At 40.9% G+C, this 23041-nt stretch overlaps 1 protein-coding gene across 1 annotated transcript in view; it reads left to right on the plus strand.

Annotated features, from left to right (window-relative positions):
* The first annotated feature begins 5222 nt into the window (after positions 1-5222).
* Positions 5223-23041, plus strand: part of MAN2A1 (mannosidase alpha class 2A member 1) — a 166612-nt gene continuing 148793 nt past the window's right edge. Inside the window, exon 1 of the mRNA XM_037032276.1 lies at positions 5223-5357. Coding sequence (XP_036888171.1) covers positions 5223-5357 — 135 coding nt within the window. The remainder of the gene's footprint in view (positions 5358-23041) is intronic.

Here is a 23041-nt window from a genome sequence, read left to right on the forward strand (position 1 = left end):
TCTTTTTATCCATCCTCATCATTAAAATCCACACCATTTGCTTGGATTCCTCTCTCAGTTGCTGTTTCCCTATGTAGTGTGTACCATCCTTGAATTTTTCCCACTCCTGAGGTGCGGGCTACGCCAGGACCGCTTTAGAGTTCTTGGTTCATACTTATGATCACGATCTTCTGTCCTCTAGCTCAAATATATCTTACGAAGGCATATAAAATCCTGGCTACTTCCTGCTCATCAGATTCAATCAGCATATATAATGTTGTCACTATGAACAATCAAAATGAACTAATGTGGTACTCTGTGGAATGTCAAGATGATCACCATCTCTGTAAAACATATTAAGGAGAACTGATACACCTCTGAGAAAGTAATATGAAGGTATACTGTTGGCCCCAGTATGTAAAAGCCAACAGTTTCTAGTGGTTTTTATAAATAAGTACAGGTAAGATAGCATTAGCCAAGTCAATAGTTATATGCAAAGTGCCAGGTGCTGTGTTGTTGATTTGTTCCAATAAAAATACTGTATCAGCAACAGCAGCCACAATTAGAATTACCTCCTGATTAAGTTCATAACAGCCCACAGTCACCTCTAAGATCTGTATGACTTGGCACTGGCAAAACAGGTGAGTTAAATGGAAATATGATAGAATCACCAGCCCTGCTTTTTCCAGTCTTTTATGGGGGAATTAATTATTTCTGGTTTACTATCTAGGAAGGGAATGAAAGTTCCAGAAGCTTCCACTTAGCTTTTTGTAGTGTAATGGCCCTAACCCATGGGTAAGAAAGCCAATGTGGTGGTATTGTCAGTTATAGAACTGAGAAAATAACCACGTAGTGAGTATGTGAATTATCTGAACTAAGTGAACCAACTGCGAGCTGGACCTGGGCAAAGGCTTCAACTATCTACTAACCAAGATAACTTCTACCTTTTCTTCGAGGTTAATAGTGGTATTTCGTGTCCCCAGGAATTAGCATCAATTCAGAGCCAATGTCTAGTAAACCTCAAAAAACCCATTTATTTCTTTGTCTCCAATGAGCATCATAGGGGTACCAGAAGGAGAAGAGAAAAAGCAAGAAATTAGAAATCTCTTTGAAAAAATAATGAAAAAAAACTTCTTCAGTTTGGTGAAGGAAACAAACATGTAAATCCAGGAAGCACACAGAGTCCCAAACAAGATGGAAGCAAAGAGGTCCAAGCCAAAATACATCATAATTAAAATGCCAAAGGTTAAAGAGAGAATCATAAGAGCAGCAAGAGAAAAGCAGATAATTATCTACAAAGGAGTTCCCACAAAACTATCAGGTAATTTCTCAAAAGAAACTTTGCAGGCTAGAAGGGATTGGCAAGAAGTACTCAGTTATGAAAAGCAGGGACCTACAACCTAAATTACTCTACCCAGCAATGATATCATTTAGAATTGAAGGGCAGATAAAGAGCTTCCCAGAGAAGAAAAAAACTAAAGGAGTTCCTCATCACCAAACCATTATTGTTAAAAGAGATTAACATGAAATGTTTCACCAACCATGAAATGTTAAAAGAGATTTAAGAAAAGAATATCAAAGCTATGAACAATAAAATGGAAATAAATACATACTTGTGAACAATTGAATCTAAAAAGCAAACAAAGCAAACAATGCAAACAAGAAGGATGGACACAGAATCACCGAAGGACATGAGGGAATGGGTGAAGAAGTACAAATTAGTATTTACAGAATAGCCATGGGGTTGTAGAATACAGTATAGGAAATGGAGTAGAGAAAGAACTTATACACATGACCCAGGGACATGAACAATGGTGTGGGGACTGCTAGAGGGAGTTGGGGAGTGCTGGATGAAAGGGGGCAAAAGGGGAAAAACTCGGACAACTGTAATAGCATAATCAAGAAAATATAATTAAAAATAATGGCCGAAAGGTAGGATTACATGCCTTCTATTTTATAATTCGAGGTAGAGAAGCATTCCCCAATTAGACACAATAACCCTCCCATAATATATTCAAGTAAAGGAGAGACAGTCACTTCACACAGTCTGTTCACACATTTTAGTCTTCATCCAAACTTTCACCTTAGTCGTATCAAATATTTTATGACCATATCCTTTCATTGTAACTGTAGACCCCGTTAGGTCTTTTCCAACAAGCTGGAGAAAGCCACGTACTAAACTTGGCAAGCTCAGGGGAGGTCTGCAAGGCAGGCTTTACAAACTCAGAGACCTAAAGTAACCACATAGGATGGTTGGAAATTAAAACTTCCTAACTAAACATGAGTCGTGGCGGGTAGTCATGTCCTAGGCCATTATCTTCCTTGACAATAGTCAATCTTTACCTTAACTGAGACTGTTTAATGTCTTTTTGTATCTATGTTAACATACCTTTGGAATGTCAAAGTGAACCCTTTTCCAGACCCCTCAGGGAAAATCTCCCACCAGGGAGACCACAGAACTACTCACTGTCATCTTGCTGCCCAAATATCATCCCAGTGTGCTGTCAATATTAATTGCTAACTATCCCATACCCACAATGTAAAAGAAGTATGTGTTCCTCCTTTTTACTCTTTATCCAATCCCAGATATTTCCCAGAAAGCCTGTTTGGCTTTCTCCTACCTTCTTAATCTACTACTGATGGATTTTGTACCCCCCTTATGTCCTCCTCTTTGATTCTGGTATAAAATAAGTGGTAAAACTGCCATTTTTTGGAACATTTTCTCAATCCATTAATATTTTGTTTCCTGGCAAATGTCAGTTTGGCTCAAATAAACTCATAAAAAGTCTTAAAATTAAGAAGCCCATCTTAATAATGGCAACCTCTATAGTCATATACATGGCCTAAGAGGGGAACATCCACAGAAATTTTCAAAGATGTATGTCTTCTCCTCACTAACATATTTCTTGTTCTTTAGTGAAGGAAGTGTCTTCTAGGCCTTTGCATGGCACAGCTGGGCAATGTGTATGCAGGTTACATTTGATGAGTCCAGTATAACATTTCCCAAAGCCTTTGGATTCCCTGTTCCACATTATATCAAGGAGCTCTGGCATCTCAGTTTTGCAAACTCTATGCCACTACTGAGTCCAAGTTTTCTTCAATCAAGCAAGTAAGCTAGAGACTACAGGTAAAGCTTAATAAAAATAATTAACTACACCTGGGGATTAGAGTAATGAGGGATTCATCAATGAAAAGAGAACCCTAGAGAATATAGAAATAGCAGCTATAAGGAGCAAAGCTTAAAGTAACCCTTGGGCTGGGAGATGGAATTCTCCAAAAAAGAGCTCCCCCAGGCCCTCCCAGGGCTAAGATCCAGTCCTTATTGGAAAAGGAATAGCTGGTTTTCACTGAATGGCAGAGAAGTCATTGTGGTGTCACACCTGCAGAACTTGTTGAAAGTCCGCCCTCTGAAAGTTGTTTTTAGAGGTTATGTCCAGTATGCCTAGAAAGCTACACATGGAGTAGTACCCACTACAAAAACCACTAGATTTGGGGACATAGGAGAAATCTGCTGGCCCCTGAGCTCCAGAGGGCTTGGCACAAGAGAAAGTCAGGTATGCTGCAAGAACTTGTCTACCAATGCACTGAACCCCGGTGGAACCCCTCACCCGTTTTTCCTGTAGTGTCTCTTCAGTGCCCTCTACTGACAAAACTTCAGCCCTTGCTGGCAAAGGAAAACTTAACTTTAAAAGGCCCAGATGCATTTTCGGAGCACAGTCAAAAGAGGGTGAATTTGGAGTTGAGAGGCTTAACAACTGGGACAATGCATCACTTCTCAGTTTCCCTCATGGATTTTGTAGCCATATGTCTACATCTGCCTGAAAGGTCTTCGGCTGGCTCCTTTCCCTCAGGTTTCACCAGGAAGCCATCAAAAGCAATGGAATTAAAGATGCGTCTGAACAGAATTCGAAATCCCCTTTTTTTCTTTTACTGTAGCTCTTCATGGAGTTCCAGTCCAAGGCGCGCCGGGACCCGGTCCTCAAGGACAGGAAACCTGAACAGCCAAAGGAGAGTAAGGAGAAATCTCAACCCCTGTGCAACAGGGGCAGGTGGCTCCGGAAGTCCTCTGAGGGCCTCAACTCTAGCAAATCTTCCTCCGGAACGACAAAAGCCGCCTGAGGTCTCCCCACAGCCTGGGCTCACAGAGGCAGACGCGGGGCGGGCCCGGGGAGCGGCGCGCTGTGATTGGACGCCGTGGGCCCCGCCCCCTCATCCCGGCGCGTCGGGAAGGGGCGGGGCCAACTGCCTGCTCAGCTCTGGGGCTGCGGGCGTCTATTGACCCAGCGGCCGTCGCGCCGCCACTGTCTCCTCCTGCTAGTGGCGGGCGGTTAGGAGCGCCGCGTGGCGCTGGAGAACCAGCGCTTCTTTTTGCAGCTGCCGCCGCCATCTCCACGTTTGCGGGGCGGGAAGGAAGGAGGGGACCTGCGGTTGCAGCTGGAGCGGGCTCCTCTCCGGGGACGGTCCTCTCCTGGCTCTCCTTTTCCTCCTCCTCCGCGCGCCGCTGCCGCCTGCCCCCTGCGCCCTACCAGCGCAGCCCGGGTCTCGGAACTGAGAGGAAGGGGCGGCGGGGGGCAGGATAGGCAGGAGGGTCGGCGCACGTTCCCTGGTAACTCCTGCCAGATCCTTGCGTCCCCGCGCCCAAGGTGCTTCCCGGCCCGGTAGCCGCGGCCGCGGCGGCAGCAGGAAGGGGCTCAGTTAGGGTAGGCGGGGGCGGCGCCACGGGGCGGGACCTGTCGTCCGGGCGCTAAGTTGGGGCCGGGCTTCTCCCGAACCGATTCTTTCCCCGTCGACACCAGGGACCCAGCTCCGCGCCGCCGGCCCCGGAGCCTCTGAACCTGCACCTTCTGGGTGAAGGGGACACCCTTGCCCTTGTCAAGAAAACTTTTCCTGCGGATTGTGTTGGGACGGCGGTGGCAGGAAGTCCAGGCAGCGACCTCTCCGTCGCCTGTCACGCTTGCCCAGCCTAGTGCCGGAGCTGAGCTCGAGATCAAGTTTTCCGGCCCTTTACGGGCTGCAGGCGGGTCCCGCTAGGGGAGGGACGCCTGGCCCTAGGGAAGGCGGTGAGCCAGGGTGAAGGCCGAGGGCTCTGGTGGCGCCGGATACGCGATTGGGACCTGCACCCGCAGCCAAAAGCGCGGAGAGCGCGAGCTTGTAACTGGGGAGCCTCCGGCGACCGCTTCCAAGAGTCCGCAGTTCTCCTCTAGGTGAAGACAGCGTCCTAGCCCCGAATCTATCGAGGAAAAATGAAGTTAAGCCGCCAGTTCACCGTGTTCGGCAGCGCAATTTTCTGTGTAGTGATCTTCTCGCTCTACCTGATGCTGGACCGGGGTCACTTAGACTACCCCAAGACCCCGCGCCGCGAGGGCTCCTTCCCCCAGGTGAGTACCGAGGGGTAGGCGTGGGGGGTGTAGTTACCCGCCTCTCCTCGTCCTCTACCTCCCGCGGAGGCTCCGCGCAAGGGCAGGGCTAGCCCGAACTGGAGGAGGACCGGAGCCTCTTTCCAGCCCCGCTTTGCGGCGTTGGGGTGGCTGTGACGGCGATCCTGGAGCCTCCTCCTGGGCGCACCGAGTTAACTAAGTGCGGAGCGGAGTGCCGAGGTGGGAGAAGTGGCCAGGTTCCTGTACTCTCACGGGGCCTGTTAGGGTGCCCTCGGGCACCTGCTGGCCCGGGGAACGCGAGCGCCTTGAGGAGCTCCCTAGCAAGCGCAGCGCAGTCTTAACGCTTTGGCGTAGACCCTCGGCCCACACAGGGTTAAGCTGCACAGACCCCCTGCGCATATCCAGTTGCGGAAATGGGTCAGACAGACCCCATCTGGGCAATGTTTTTACCCCATTCTTAAGAAATAAACAAAAGTTTATTTAATGTTGCAGTCCTCTTAGATGTGAATCTGTAGGGTTGCTTTTAGTCGTTATTCTTCAGCTGTTACATCGGGGTTGTTTGAAGCCTAGTGGGGAAGCGCGTGTTATACTCAAGCCGGAAGCTGTGGGGCGCTCAGCCCTGTGCCCGGTGGTCGAATTGACAAACGCGTTGGGAAAACGACCCGTCTTCAGGCTTTTATTTAAAGTTGCTAAAAATAAACAAACGGAGACAGTTGGTTTTATTTGGAAGAATACCGCGCCGCGTATATTTTCGTTTCCAGTTATTTGCCAGTCATCAGTATACTTAGGAAATTTTAGTAAAACTGGGTATTGTGTAGTATCCTCTGTAACGAATGAACCTGAAAAACTCAAAAGACTGACAAACTGATCTGACAGCTATTTGATTAAGAGATAGAGAAACTTAGAACGCGAACAAGTTGACGTTTTAATGTGTGTGCGCGTGTGTGTGTGTGTGTGTGTGTGTGTCCGACAATTTAAATGGCCATATAGTAACCTTGTCATTTGTTCTTGTGATATGCTAGGGCAAAGTCTTGAATTTATTTAAAATTAAACTACTAACTTTACCTGAGTTATTATAGAAGTGGAAAAAAGACCCCTATGTCGATACTACCATCATTTTAGAACACTCAGTATTTGGCAGGTGACAGGTATTGAAAATCTTGTTATAAACTGATATATCAAAATTTTTTAAACCTTCAGCTTCTCCTAAGTAGTCCAATAGGCAAAATATTGTGTGATGAGCGCCATGGGATATCTTTAAACCTTGGGTTTAGTGTTTATCCAGTGCTTGTTGGTAAGATTAAAGTTTTCTAAAAGGGTAAACTCTATGAAGCAAGAGCAAAAGGAGGAATTCTGAGCCTTGTTTCATAATTTTGGGGCTAATCTTACTGTGAGTCACCTCTGCCCGCTCCTACTCCCAATAACCCAATATTTTCAGAATATTTGTTACAGGAAGAATCATAAAAACTGATACATTTTATTTAAAGTGTTATCTTGAATAAAGTCCTTTGGATTTGGTTTGATGATCATTTGGAAATAATTTATGCAAACATCTGGGGCTGGGGTTCTCTGGCAACCTTGATGTTTTACTGTTTCTAAAGAAGTGAATGACTCATTCAGTTACTGGGACATCTTAGGCAAAGTTAATTCCATATTTTAATATCCAGCCCTAGTCCTTGTCAAGGGGCAGAATTTCTGCTTAAAGTGAAAGTATTTTTGACAGTGGCTGATGGGAGAGAAGGCCCTGTGTGTTTTGTTTTGCTTGCAGGAGGAGAGAGTTTGGTAGGTGGAGATTTTTACATTTAAAGGCTGTGTTTCTCAGGTTTTTATTACTGGATTTTCAGTGCAGCAAGAAGGCACTCTTTGCTGCATTAGTTTTGGAGAACTACTAAATCCTGAAGCAGGTGGACAGAATAAACCTCATGTAAGCCTAATTTATGTGTCTTACATCAGCCTATGTGCCTTCCATGATAAACTTGATTTGCACAATCACCACCGAATAGGTAAGGAAACTGAGGCATAGAGAAATGAACCTGCCCAAAGTCACACAGTTGCAGCTGAGATTTGAACATGTGGCCTTTGGAGTCTAGGCTCTCAGCAACTAGCGCTGCTGCCTCTTAGTAATTCTTTGCCTACTGTTAGGCCCCAGCCTGCTTGTGGAAAGATCTGATGGGGAAGTTTGAGTGTGTTGGTCTGTGGCTCCTTGGCTTATGACTTTTTTTGTAAATAAAACTTTTATTATGAAGCCCTGATGAATATGCTCATTTTTCTGAAACATTAAATGCTTGATATTTATAACTCTCTTAGAATGTTTTCTAGCTCTTCTCAGAGCTAAACATCATAATGAAAACCATTAATGTAGCACAGCATCCAGCATTTGAGTTGATTTTTAGTTTTTTCATTACTTCTGTCATATAAACCTTCATTTGCTGAGAAAACCAAACATAGTGCGGTGAAGTTGCAATGTATTACTATATTCTGCCATGTATAATGCACACTTTTTTGCACCAACTTTTGAGGGAAAAGTAAGGATGCACATTATACCTGGGTAGTACTATTCCATATCTACATAAATGTTTTTAATTCTTTTATTTATTATTATGTGCTAAAACTCCAGAAAGCAATAATGATATCTATATGCAAAATAATACCCTGGAATACAATAGTCAGTTTTGTTTCTAAATATACATAAATAAATAAATGGAAACATTTTTTCCTGAAAGTTTGGGCCAAAGACTTGGGTACACATTATACGTGGCAAAATACGGTATATTTATTTGTCACAGTTGGATACCAAATTATTAGAGGCAAGGTAGTCAGCCACTATATATCATTTTTGATGTCTAGAGGAATGATTTATTCAGAAAGGGATTGATGTCTTCTGACTTGTCTGTTTTAGTTTCTTTAAACAGTTAATGTGGAACCTACAGGAAGGTATATGATCCATCTCACGAGCAAGATATATTTAAAACCATCCTAAAATGAGAGTAATCTGTTCGCTCTTGTTTTGGCTTTCATTCTTTCCTTCCTCTTACAACTCTGTTTTCCACTGCTTGGCCAGACTCTGGGGCAGAAGTGGGCCCAAATCAGGGTGCTTGGGTTTCTCCCACCCTGGAGCAGCTGCCTGCCTCTGAGACAGTCTTTGGAAGCCTTTCTCCTGTGCTTCTGGGAGCAATTCCTTTGAGGCCTGAAGCAACAGGTGGCCTTGTCTGTTTTAGCTTATGTGTATATTTTAGGGTTAATAAAGCTCAGCTAGAAAAATTAGTGAAAATTCCACTCTGAATGAAAGTCTGGCCAGGGCCTAATGCCCCAAAGATACTTTGGGGTAATGTAAGAATTCCAGCAGATAGAAAGGAGATAAACATTGTTAAAGTCTTCCTGAAATGCTTTATCATTTCTTACAAGCAGATTTCACAAGTTGCTTATTATCAACAGTGTGTATATTGTAATATAATGTCTTATGTTTGGATCTGGAAAATTAAATTAACAGGCTGATATTGTATAACAAATGATCAGTTTTTAAATAACTAGTATAGCATGCAACCAAAGAGATTGATATTAACTCTTGGGAATGATGGAAAATATGAAAGTGAAGTTCAGACTTTATCTTTGTACCCAGATAATTTATTAAGTGAGAATACCTTTACACAAATATTCAATTAAAAGACATTGGAAAGTGGGGACTTTTATGCCATTTGGTTTTAAAGTTGTATTGTAAAAAGATAATAAACATATAAAATATGCTTAAACACTTTATATGTTAATATTTATATAGGCATATAAATATTTAATGTTTATGTTAATATTTAACATTTTTATATGTTAATAAGCATATAAAATATTTATTAAATATCTATACTGGGCGATGTTTAATAAATCTAGACAATGTTTAATAAAAGTTGACCTTGATCCCCCAATTGTTTTATCTTGCCTTCCGAAATCTGTGAATCTTTACTGGTACATACGAAAATATTATCTTGTTGGCTTCTTCACACTCCAGTGTACTCTATTATCTATAGCACTATTCTCTGCGGCTTGTGCAGGTGTGTATATGGGAGCCTATTTCATTTCTTGGGGTATAATGTTTAGATCTGTGACTTTTGGGAAGGTGTGGAACTTTGACGTCAGTGGCAATCAGGCATTTAGGAGGAATGCCGGAACTGCAAGCCTCTGGAGAGGCTGGTCTCCTCCACCCCTTTCTGAGTCTAGCAATGCTGCAGGACTCCTCCCGCCCAGCATGCTTCACTGAAACTCAAGCTTACTTCCTGTATACCACTGTGACAGTCATGACAGCACCTGGTCCGAAGGCTTCAGTGTATTGTTTTTTAAGTTGATTTGAATGTGTCATGCCCAGATCAGCACTGCTGTCAGGGACTAAACAAGTAGGTTTGTTTGGGAGAAGTTGCAATCCTGTTTATCTTCAGGGGATTTTTTCTGTTGCTCATTCAGTAGCATTAGGGGGATATCTGAGCTGTGGGCAAAGAAGCCTTTCCAATTTTATTTGTTGTCTTCACTTTGAGTCAGCTGTTGCTCTTTGCCATGGCTGTTACAACTTTGGCCTTTTTTTTGACAGACTGGCATAAGCGTTGACATTTTTTCATAGAAGGAGTAGCTTAGTGGCTGCTTCTGATCCCTTGCTCAATTATTAGCTTTTTCTTTTTAGTCCAACGGTTTGTTTTTCCTTGTCGTTCCCTCAGTTCCATAGAGATATTTAAGAAAATGGGAGGCTATTCAACAGCTGGGATATCATCTGTTTGTTGGATCATAAAGTCATTGTGTTTTGGTGGTCAAGTTCCTAGTAGCATCGGCTTTTAGGAGTGGAGGAGAAACTTGAAAAGAAAAGTGAATTTTACTTCTTTTCATAGTTGTCATTAGTAGGTTGATCAGGAGAGTAAGTAGACCATTTTAGCTAAAAGGTTTTTTTCTTTCAGATACAGATTTCAAGCCAAGCACTAATTTTAAGGTTGGAATCATGCTTAGGATCAGGTGTGAAGGTTGATTGCACTAAAGTGGAGTTTAGACCTAGTGTTTGACTATTGCTAAATTTGTCTTATGGTAGGAGGAAATAAGTCACTTGGTTTAAACGAACTCAGTCTCTTGAGGTCATAATGTAGCTTTTCTGTGAGATGGTATATTTAATGTTATTTGTACTTTTATACAGACAAGCACATAGTACTTGTCCAATGAATATTTTACGTTAAATTTTTAACTCTGACATACTGTTTCCTAAAGAAAAGATCAACCTTGAATCATTTTAGCTTAAAGCTATACAAACTCAACCTTTGGCTACCTTATAAACATCATTGCTATTGACATTTTGGTATTGGGGGCTATCCTTTGCATTGTAGCAGCATCCCTCAGAATATGCCAGAAACACCTTTTTCCTTCCTTTCCCCCAGTTGTAGCAACAAAAAAATGTCTCCAGAGGTTGCTCAGTGTCCTCTAGGGGGAAAATGAGTCCTGTTGAAAACTGGTTTGGCTGTAGTCTAGCCAGAGGCCTGTTCTTTAGTATACTCTCACTGCTCTTTGTTAGCATTTTGTGTTTTAGGAAGGAGTGATCAAAAAGATTAATTTTAATACTCAAAAAGATATCTAGCACTTTTGGATGATTGAAATGTTTCGTTTCTCTGGATGCCTAAAATTCACTTACATTTTTAGGATTCTAAATTGCAATATGTTACAGAAAATATGAGGATAGATTATGTTCATATGTGAGTTAAAGAAAGAAAATGGAAGATTATTATAATTAAACTTAATTTATAATAAAATGGATATACTTATTCTGAGACAAGCATTCTGGTCAGGGGATAGTAGGTAGATCATCTTTTACTTTCTGCAGGCTAAGTTAGAGGTTGGCAGTGGTCCAGATTTATTTCCTTTGCCTTTCAGCACAGGAGATAAGATGTATTGATTAGTAACAAGGTAGTACGAAAGTCATGTGCAAAAACAATTTGAGACGTCTAAAATCTTCTTAGGCAAGCTATTTCCTTTCTCCAATTTATCATTGTTTTATTTGTATTAATTTTGACATTCAGGTTGCTGCATATTCTATATCCCTTCTTGGGATGAGAAAAAGCAGGAAAAGAAATTAGAAAATAAAGTGCATGGAGACTTCCCTCCTGTTCATTTTGTTCTAAATGGCCTTTTTGTTTGTTTGTTTTTTTAAAGAAAGAGAGATGGAGGTAGCGGTAGGAAAAGAATGAAGGTTTTGGCAAATATTTTCCTTCCCTCTTGTTTCCAAGACTTCCGGTCTTAAAACTCTGCCTAAGTCGGCTGCCAGATCTAGCCTGCCACCTGTTTTTTTAGGGCCACAAGATAAGAAAGGTTAGTATGTTTTTAAATGATTAAATATTTCATGACATAGCCACAACTCATTTCTCTACTAATTGTACAATAAAGGCAGATGGCCCACAAAAGCTAAAATATTTTAAATATGGTCCTTTACAGAAAAAAAGTTCTCCAATTACTGGTTTAAGCTGTATTTCTCTTGTTATTAACATTAAAGGTATATATAGTGTGGTTAGATCTATTGAAGCAGAGGTGGGTTAATAAAAACAAAATTCTAATAAACTGGTCATTACATAAGCATTAGTCAAATTTATTTTGTGTTTGAGAGTGTGGTTTAAAACTAGTGCTATCTGTGTGTTTCATAGATTTCCAGGTATTCTTGGAGAACTTTTAGGCTAGAGCATGGACATGTGTGATGTGTTTGATTTGTTTTGTTTCTATCACCTGAAGGTTGCTCACTGGGTTGCTCCACTGCTCTGGGACAGAGGGCGATTCAGAGTCTCATGATTGAAAACCATGACTTTATAGTATTTCGATTTTGTATAGTTCACAGATGGGCTGCATTCTGAGCCTAATCTGACTGCTTGGGTTAGTTAGTAAGCAGTAGGAGAAAAGCCAGGGTCTGGATATTTTCCTCATAATTCCTGCACTGGAACTTGGTGTCCCCTCTGGAACCCCGAGGGCTGCTCAGCTTGGAGGCAGAGAACTACGAGGATGTCTGAACCAGCACTGGACCTCCATCCTGCTTACCAAAGAGTAATTAATTTCTGCTAATTTTGATACTTTTTCACACTTCTTAAAGATTATGTGTGACTTTCTTCATTGCTTGTTGGACAGGCCACCATCCCTTTTCTGTTCTCAAAGATTTTACTGTCGTCATTCAGTTTCCACAGACTTCAGCTGAACAACACGGGTGTCATTTTTCTCCTTGAGTGGTGTTGCAATTTTTAAGTGTATTTTTTCCAGTGTTAAATGTATGTGTTTGTGCATCTTTTACTTGTAAATGGGTTTCCCACTGGCTTCTTTTGCAGGTAGGCGCCTTTAGAAGTTCAGAGAAATTAAATGCTTCTTTCAAGGACAGAGCAGGACTGGACCCAAAGACACCTGATTCTACAAGTGAGCCTCATTGTCCTCAATCAGGAGTCTGGAGGGCCAGGGAATTTTCCAGTGATTTTTTTTCTTTCAGACGAATTTCCTCCAGCCTTGCTTGTATCTAGTTTTGTGATGGAAAGTTCTCCTTCAGGGTGAGGCTGTGCTTTTGCACTGAAGATGTCCTTTGCAGCAGTTCCCTTCTGTTTCTTCCTACCACAGGTGTAGAGGAATGTGGGATTTATAGGTCTTTGCCTTTGTGGTAGCACTTTTTTTTTAACCTGTGGAGCATTAGAGGATGGAAGCCTGAGAGTATGAATCATTCTCAGAATTATTTTCTACCCCCAAAAGTCCCGAATTTGCATTTTTAGAACCCAGTGAGGTAGTCATTCTCTTAACAGTCACCAGGACCCAAGAAAAGTTCTAATATAAAAAAAATCAGACAAAGGATTTTAGAGTAGGGGGGGTTCTTCCAAGTCAGATAATTTAGTCTTTGATCTTTCAGGTAGAGACATGGAGACACATAAACTGGACTTCAGAAATTTGCTGCAGGTCTCATAACCAGTCATAGCAAACCTAAGTCATTTTAATTCACTGACCCTTCTCGTGTATTATGCCCAGCATGTATTTGAGAAATTCCTGTGTGTTTGACACTATGAGATTATGACAGTCTTACTAGATACATTACTTGCCTTGAAAGGGCTTCTCGGTTATTTGGGAAGACACAACTGCCATTTATGAAACCATAAGAGACAGTTAAGTGTCACCTAATGGCTCACTAAAGGAGTTGAAGAAGTTAGAATAGTGACTGGCATATAGTAAATGCCAGTTATTATCAGTGAACCAAGATTTATGGACAGAGATTTACCTGTTATGTACCAGGCACTGTTATAGATTTTAGTGATACAGCAGTTAAAAATAAAATAAGACTGTGATCTTAATTCATATTCTCTATATATAAGGGAAGGGGCTCTAAAGGGAATTTAGAAACAGAACAAAGTTCTGGTAATGGCCTAGGTCAAGTTGACCAAAGGACGTGGAAAAGAAGCTAGGCTTTCCTGATTGAGTAGGGCTTTGTCGGGAGAAAAGAATATTCCTTATGTGAATACAATGTTTCTGAAGGCTTGGAGTCATGAAGGAGCCTGGCTGGCATCATAAGTGAGGGGATTAACTTAGAATTTTTGGTGGTGGATGGAACTGGAAAGCATTATGCTGAGTGAAATAAGCCAGGCAGTGAAAGACATACCATATGATCTCACCTTTAACAGGAACCTAAACAACAAAACAAACAAGCAAAATATAACCAAAGACACTTAAATAGAGAATAGGCTGACAGTGACCAGAGGGGAGGGAATTTCAGGGGAAAAGGGGAAGGATTTACAGGAACTAGTATAAAGGACACATGGACAAAAACTAAGCGGGGTGGAAATGGGAGGGAGGTGGGGAGCACTGGGGGGGTGGGCTGGGATGGGAGTAAAAGACAGAAAACTGTACTTGAACTACAATTAAAATAAATAAATTTTGAAAAAAGAGTGGTTGGGAAAACAGGTAGTTTGGGATCAGATTGAATGGCCCTGAGAGCCAGTCCAAGGAATTATGAGTTAGATAGAAGTGAACCATTTGAAGTTACTGAGTATACCAGAAAGCTGCTTGAGAAAAGCAGTGCTGGAAAATTAATTTTGTAGAAAGGTTTAGACCTGGAAGAGAGTGAAGAGAATGTTCAGTCTAGATTATTCTGGTAGCAGTGTGTAGGAAGACTCAGAAGCAGGAAGGAGCTGAGAATCTGTTTGAGATTATAGAGACATAAGGCAGTAAATCCCTATACCAGAACTGAATTGGCTAGAGTCAAGAAGAAGAGGAAAAATGTGGAGACACATCTGTAAAAAGAAGCATCAAGGCTTTCTAGCAGATAAGATAAAGGGTAATAAATGATGGTTGGTCTGAGTCAAAAAATTTCTCCCACCTTTTTGCTTTGGGGTGTTTGGAGACTTTCTGTACTGTTTGCAGAAGGGGATAGTTTGAAAAATGAGCTGGTTTGGAAGCCAAGCTCAGATTCATTTATGATGAGGTGGATGTTAGTGAAAATAGCCAAGTGGGCTGGAGTGCCAGAGTGAGAGATCAGGGAAGGGAGATGTTGGTCTGGTCCTCATCAGCATAGTTGGGGATGAATGAGTTCAGTTGGGACTGTGCTTTGTGAGAAGAGAATAGAAAGTGAAGTACCCTTATACTTAAAAGCTATGCTTCTTATATTATGATTATTGTGTAGCAGACGTTAATAAAATTAAGAAGCTTGTATTCAAATTGTCAGAAGCCAGCTCATTGATCAGCATTCCTAAGAAAAGATGAGACTATCATAAGGATTTCAAAGAAGCATTTCAGTAAGAAACTAAAAATGACCTTTTTCATCTTCAGCCCAAATTATGGGGCTAAATTATTTTTTTTCTAGGCTGGAAGAACAGAGTATAGATTACTGTGTGTGTGTGTATGTGAGAGAGAGAGAGAGAGAGAGAGAGCGAGCGAGCAGTGAAGGGAGTAGGGGGGAGCTTGCTGGACTGGAGAAGGCTAGATATTTATCATAAGATCAAAGGCAATACCCCAAATAGGGGCCTTGTAACTCAGGGGTTTTTTCCTAAAGATCAGACAGATTTCTGAGAATACCTGCTAACTGCTTACGGTAAATAAAAGCTCCTCCTCTTTGATCGGTTGCTGACCCCCCCCAAACTGAAGAAGAACTGTCTTTGCACCAGGGCTACTGCTTGCAAATTGTGGGGACAAATGAGGACGACACTGGAGATTTCTTGTGACTTTTAGGGAGAAGATCAAACCAATAATTGTGTAAAATAAGGGAAAAAAGATTTGAGAAGAATCTAAGAAATTTATATCTTCAACTCTTCTTTGATGCTGATGGTGTGACATTTACAAGTTTGCTATTATTATAATTTTATATATTACTTTGTGCCTTGCTATTGCATTTATTGCTTCTGTGGTATTTACCAAGTCCCACCTTTACCTTGGAGATCAATTGCATCAGATGGATTTTTATAAACAAAGTCAGTAGGGAAGGATTTGTAAAACTATAGAGACTTTAGGGCTTGTAAAGAATAGTTAGGAGGTTCAGAATTTATAATCATTCAGATGAGGCTTGCCTAAATACCTGTCTCCTGTCAGTAAGAGGTAGAAGGAGCTTATTGAGGAAATGATTATTATACGGTAAATAAGCCTGAAGTCAGGCTGTTTATCTACCCTGTTTTCAGAGATTCCCCAAAACTATTTCTGTATGAAGAACCCTCTTAGACATGTTAATTGCACTTATTTAAATAAGGTAAAGACGGTATATGCCATTTATCCTTGGAAGTTTAGGTAGTGTAAGTAGATTACTCTTGTGTACAAAGACAGGAGTATGTCAAAAAATTTAAGACATTACCAACCTAGGTAAGCAGTCATTGGCCAGGTGACATGTGACAGCATGATTGTGGTTCCCTGGGAGTTGTTGCAGCCTAAAAATGCATCCTGTGAACTTTTGCGAGTGGTCTTAGGTGGAATATATTGTTGACATTATTATCTTAGAACAGAAATACAATAAAAATACATTTAGAAGAAAAATCCCTGTGATTTAAAAACTTTTTTTGCAAAAAAGTTACAAAGAAAAATAATGATCCATAGAACAATTTGGGAAGTGTTGAATTGAAGAAAAATATTCTATTAGTTAACACTTAATTTGCTTAGTACCACTTAATGCAGTTTTTAAATGTATTTGAAAGTAATAAAACTGCATTGTATGAAACTATTTAATAATACAAACATTTTGCCCTATTTACAAGCTTTCTAATAATAGTTTTTAAAAAGATAACTGTTTTGTGGCATCTCACTTTATATAGCAGCTTGGTGCCTAAAATGTTGCCTCAATAGGAGGTGATTTCTGTGCAGCTGCATTGGGCTAGTGCAGGACGGGGTCATATGGTTCTAATCTAAATGCACATCTGGAAACTCACAGGGCGGAAATGGAGCTGTGTCCTGGAGCAGAAAAAGTGCTAGCAACTGGAATCATGAGCATGTTTTGGGAAGTGGTCACAGGGTTGGGGATTACAAAGGTGGGGCCGACCTGAGTGGCCTGTTGTTATTCCAGTTTAGGGTTAGGATCCTCTAGAGTGATTTTGGCAGCTGCAGAGTGGTTTACCCAGGTGCAGCCATGAGAGTCCTTTGGGTACCCAACTGCAGCAAGGGATGGTGAGCTTGAGGTCCCACCTTTTCACTTCAGTCACGTGGCACTCTTGTCATACACCTGCATCTAGTAGCCTTTGTTACTGTCACATCTAGGCAGGTGTGAGATTACGAATAATGATTTGCTAGGGCAAAGAGTGCATTGCTCTTGTGTTTTAACAAGGTATTATATAATTAAGCATTCTTTGTGCTCACATGGTGAGGGCATTTATTTGTTTGAATGAACAAGTGGCACCACAAAGATAATATCTTGGAAGAGATTCAGGCATGATAAGCTCTGGGTCTGGAACATAGCATTAAAAGGTCATTTGTAATTGCGGTTTGTGGCTTTTCGATAGAGAAGTAGAGTTAGATACCTGATTATGGCCATAGCCCCAGTTCACACTCTTTTTGTCTTCAACACTATGTATCTTAAGGGGTAGAGTGGGCACTTGAAGGGTTACTTGTCATTTTGTCAAACCAAAATGCTTTCCTGTTAAAGTTCCTGAGATCTGACCAAATAGCAGGATTTTCCACTGTATAGTTGAAAAGCATCTGACTGATTTGGAACTTCCACACTAACAGTGTCACCCTGCTGGAAATACAGATTCTCTTTTACCAAATTACAGTCCCTATATTTAGCTTTAATGCAGTGGTTCTTAACTGCAGATGTGTGAGAATCGCCTGGTGAGCCTTTTACAATTATAAAAAGCGGCTCTGTGCACTCTCTCTCTGGGTAATCCCATTCGTTCCCACTGCTTTAAATTCATATTTATACTGGCCCCTCAAATTTATATATTCTCCCAACTTTCTCTTGACTTGCATGTCTACCTGATACCACTACTGAGCTATTGAATAACTCCAGGACAGAACCTTTACCCCTCACTCTGCTCCTACCCCAGCATTTTCTATTTTCCTGAAATGCCACCTATTATCCTCCAGTTGCCTCAGGAAAAAAAGAGGCCATTTTTCTTTTTTTCTTTCCCTTTTCTTTCCTAGTTCATCTGTCCTGTCAAATAGTTTCACATTCCTCCACCTCCACTGCCGTGGCCCAAGCCACCATGAAGTTTACTGGCCAGCTGGAGTGCACTCTCATTCCACTGGTCCCACCGTAGCTCCAGAATAGCTTTAAAACACTTTTTATTTATGTAGTGCCCAAACTGTCCCAAATGGAGGTTGGTGCTTCTTTCTATGAAAAATGTTTTTAACCATAAAGTTTTTTCCTGACTCCTTTATTTTGTAGCCTTGTTAGTGCAAAATATGCCCCTGCGAAAAGAGCTTATAAAGTCACATGGCCTCACCCTCTGTTGCTCCAGTGCGTGGGCTCTCAGGTCCTTAGGCTCTCAGCTCTCCACTTCTGATGGGACCTTGGGCAGCTTCCTTCATCAGGGACTGAAGGTATAAAGGTACCTTCTAAGCTTTATTTATGTTGCATCAACACTTTGCCAGGTGTATTAATTTTCTGTTGCTGTCATAACAAATCACAACAAACTTAGTGGCTTAAAATAAGAAAATGTATTCTCTTATAGTTTTGGAGGTCAAGTTTGAAATGGGGCATGCTGGACTACAATCAAGAGATAGGCAGGGCTGCCTTCCTTTGTAGGCTTTAAGGAAGAATCTATTTTTTTATTGCCTTTTCTATTGGGTTAGTCAAAAAAGTTCATTTCATATTTTCCATACAATGGCTCTAGTAGTACTTAGTTGTCTTTAACTTCATTCAGAACAATTTTGTTAGATTGTGTCATGCCAGCTGTCACATCAGCGTGCATTTAAAAAATACTTACCAAAATTGGTGAACTTTTGTGCAGCTATTTTAATATTGAAGAGGGAAGAAAACAGGCAACATTTTTGGCATATTATGCTTTATTATTTTAGGAAAGGTAAAAATGCAACTGAAATGCAAAAAAAAATTTGTGCAGTGTATGGAGAAGGTGCTATGACTGATCGAATATGTCAAAAGTGGTTTGTGAAGTTTCTTGGTACTATTGGCATTTTGGCCAAGTAATTCTTTGCTATGGGTCTATCTTAGGCATTGGAAGATGTTTAGCAGTACTCCTGGCCTCTACCCACTAGAAGCCAGTAGCAAGAGACAGTGACATACTCAGAATATCCAAGTCAATAAAGTTATTGGTGAAAATGAAAAATGAGTCTTTTATTTTATGGAAAAACCTAAACGGACATTTTGGCTAACCCAATAGCTTCTAGAAGCTGCCTGCATTCCTTAGCTCAAGGATCCTTTCCAGCATGTCATCACTCTGACAACCTCTTGTGTTTCATGTCTCTTCTGGTCTCACTTGCCTCCTTCATCCTTATAAGGACCTATGAGATTACATTGGACCTAACTGAATATTCTAGGACAATCTCTCAATTTCTCAAATCCTTCAGTTAATCTCATCAACAAAATCTCTGTTGCCATGAAGAGATTCCCAATGGTTTTCAGAGATTAAGACTTGGTCATCATTGTGGGGGGGGCATTATTCTGCCTACCCCAGTAGCAGTTTGTACTACCATATCTTGCTGTGTATTATGCACACATTTTTGCTCAAATTTTTGAGGAAAAAATAAAGATGCACATAATACATGGGTAGTACCCGAAATACCTTATATCTGTTCCTGTTTTTTATAATTATTTGTTACATAAAATTTCTTGTACCATAATATGCTCACAAATAAATACTAAAATTTCTTTATAATACAAAAAACCAAATATGTAAATATTAATAAATAAAACATTGAATTAAAAATTAAAATGAAGGATTATATTCCTGAAAGTTCAGGCCAAAAACGTGGGTGTGTATTATATATGGGAACACTTTATACACAGCAAAATACATTAATGTTACTGGGTTTTGCATCTGGGGATTAAACCAACCCTGGACTGAAAACAGTATTTTTTTATCTCGTGTTGAAAATCTACTTATGTGGAGGGGATCAGCTTAAGTTAAATATGAGGATTTTGCACTGGGTAATGCTCTTCACCTCCAAGTTGTTCAAAGGTCAACTGTACTAATTCATTTGACTCATAGCCACCCTCTAGGTTAGGCATAATTATAGAGGAGGAAACTCAGACACAGAGAAGTTTTTTTGTTGTTGTTTTTTTAATATATTTTATTAATTATACCATTACAGTTGTTCTATTCCCCTCCTCCACCCGCACCCTCCCTCCCCCACCATTCTCCCCCCCCCTTAGTTTATAACCACGTGTCTCAAGTTCTTTGGATTCTATATTTCCCCCACTATTCTCGCCCTCCCCCCTATCTATTTTCTACCTACCATCTATGCTATTTTCTGTGCCTTCTCCCCCCTTCTCCCCGTCCCACCCCCTGTTTCTAACCCTCCATGTGTTCTTCATTTCTATGGTTCCACTCCTGATCTAGCTGTCCTCTTGGTTTGCTTTTGTTTTAGGTGTGGTTGTTAATAACTGTGTGTTTGCTGTCCTTTCACTGTTCATATTTTTCATCTTCTTTTTCTTATATAAGTCCCTTTAGCATTTCATATAATAAGGGCTTGGTGATGATGAACTCCTTGAACTTGACCTTATCTGAGAAGCACTTTATCTGTCCTTCCATTCTAAATGAAAGTTTTGCTGGATAAAGCAATCTTGGCTGTAGGTCTTTGGATTTCATGACTTGGAATACTTCTTTCCAGCCCCTTCTTGCCTGTAAGGTCTCTTTTGAGAAATCCGCTGACAGTCTGATGGGTACTCCTTTGTAGGTGACTGTCCCCTTATCCCTTGCTGCTTCTAGGATTCTCTCCTTCATTTTGGTCTTGGCTAATGTAATTATGATGTGCCTTGGTGTGTTCCTTCTTGGGTCCAACTTCTTTGGCACTCTCTGAGCTTCCTGGATTTCCTGGAAGTCTATTTCCTTTGCCAGACTGGGGAAGTTCTCCTTTATTATTTGTTCAAATAAGTTTTCCACTCGTGGCTGTTTCTTTCCCCCTTCTGGTACCCCTATAATCCGGATGTTGGAACGTTTAAAGATGTCCTGGAGGTTCCTAAGCCTCTCCTCATTTTTTTGAATTCTCATTTCTTCATTCCTTTCTGGTGGGATGTTTTGTTCTTCCTTCTGGTCCATTCCATTGATTTGAGTCCCCGTTTCCTTTCCATCACTATTGGTTTCCTGTGCATCTCCCTTCATTTCGATTACTTTAGCCTTCATATGTTCCTCTAATTTGTGACTATAATCAATCAGTTCTGTGAGCATCCTGATAAACAGTGTCTTGAATTGTGCTTCTGAGAGGCTGGCAATCTGTTGGTTGCTGAGAGTTATTGGCTCTGGGACTTTGATTTCTTCTTGTGCCATCTTTTGGGCTGTTTGTGCCTGTTCCATAGCAGGATCAGAGCCCTAAAGTGTTCACTAGAACAGGGCAACTAAGTCGCTGGGTTGTGAAGCTGTATGTGGGGGTGGGATCAAAGAGGGGCTATGGCACTATGGCGTCCTGTCTGCCGCCTGCCGTTGAGGCCCTCACCGGTGCCGCAGTTGCTGCCGTCACCAGGCCCACGCGTTTCGTCCCACTGCACTTGAGTGTGCCACCGCTGTCAGCCCTCGCCCCCTGGGGCCTGCGTGGTCTGTCTCACTGTGCGCGAATATGCGCCCGCAGTCAGTCTGCCCCGCACCCCAACTGGTTCCGGGCTGCCTGCGCGCCTGGGTCGGGGAACCTGTCCTGCCCGACCCTGCTTGCTGCTGTCTCCGCCCCTCTTACCGTCCCCGTTGAACTGTTAGATGTAGTCGGACTTCCGTATAATTCAATTTTCTGTCCTTTGGTTGTGTCTTTGTTTCTCCAAACCTTTGTTGTATTCAAACTTGGTTGTGGGAGAAGGCACAGTGTTTCCACCTATGCCTCCATCTTGGCGGAAGTCACAAGTGTGTCAAAAAGTTTTATAACTTGGCCAAGATTTTGTCATAATATTGGAGTCATAATTCATATTTCTTCTTGGCTTATTTTTTATCTTATTTTATTTTCCAGCTTTAGTGAGATATAATTGACATATACAGTGTATAAGTTGAAGGTGCAGTGTATTGATTTGATACACTTATATGTTACAAAAAGATGACCACTGTAGTTTTAGCTAACACCTCCGTCATGTCAAAAATTTACCATTTTTTGTGGTGAGAACGTTTAAGATTCTCTCAGCAACTTTCAGGTATAAAACACAGTATTATTAACTACAACCATCATGCCGTATATTACACCCCCAGAACTTATTTATCATATAACTGAAAGTTCATACCATTTGATCATCTCCTCATTTCTCCCCCCTCTCAGCCCCCAGTCCCCTCTACCATTCTACTCTATTTCTGTGAGTTACGCTTTTTAAGATTCCATGTACAAGTGATATATAATTTGTGTCATACAACTTGTGTGATATCATACAATTTTTTTCTCTCTGACTAATTGCATTTATCATAATACCCTCAATGTCCATCTGTGTTGTCACAAGTGGAGGATTTTCTCTCTCTTTTAAAAAAGTGGCTGAATAGTATTTTATTGCATGTAGACATAGATATATGCATGCTTTCTTCCAGTTTTATGGTTTCAAGTCTTACATTGAAGTCTTCATTCCATTTATTTATATGGTGAAGAAGGTGATCTAGTTTCACTTTTTTGAATATGTTTGTCTAATTTTCCCAACACCATCTAATGACTAGATTGTTTTCCCATTGTGTGTTGTTGCCCCTTTTAGCAAATATTAATTGGCCATATATATAGGTGTGGGTTTATTTCTGGGCTCTCTATTTTGTTTCATTGATCTATGTCTGTTTTTATGTCAGTACCATGATGTTTTGATTATTACAGCTTTGTAGTATAATTTTCAGGTAGCAGGATAAGGACTGCTATGGCTATTCAGGGTCTTATGTGATTCCATATAAATTTTCATATTATTTGTTTTAGTTTTGTGAAAAATGTCATTTGACTTGTGTTGTACATATAGGTAATTTGGGGTGGTAGGGACATTTTAACAATGTTAATTCTTCCTATCCATGAGCACAATATATGCTTTCATTTATTTGTGTCCTCTTCAGTTTCTTTCTAAAATGTCTTACAATTGTCCGAGTATAGGTTTTTTACCTCCTTGGTTAAATTTATTCCTAGGTATATTATTT

The sequence above is a fragment of the Sturnira hondurensis genome, unplaced genomic scaffold (genome assembly GCF_014824575.4).
Source record: "Sturnira hondurensis isolate 20B ecotype Veracruz unplaced genomic scaffold, ASM1482457v3 Scaffold0021354, whole genome shotgun sequence".
Classification (NCBI taxonomy): Eukaryota; Metazoa; Chordata; class Mammalia; order Chiroptera; family Phyllostomidae; genus Sturnira; species Sturnira hondurensis.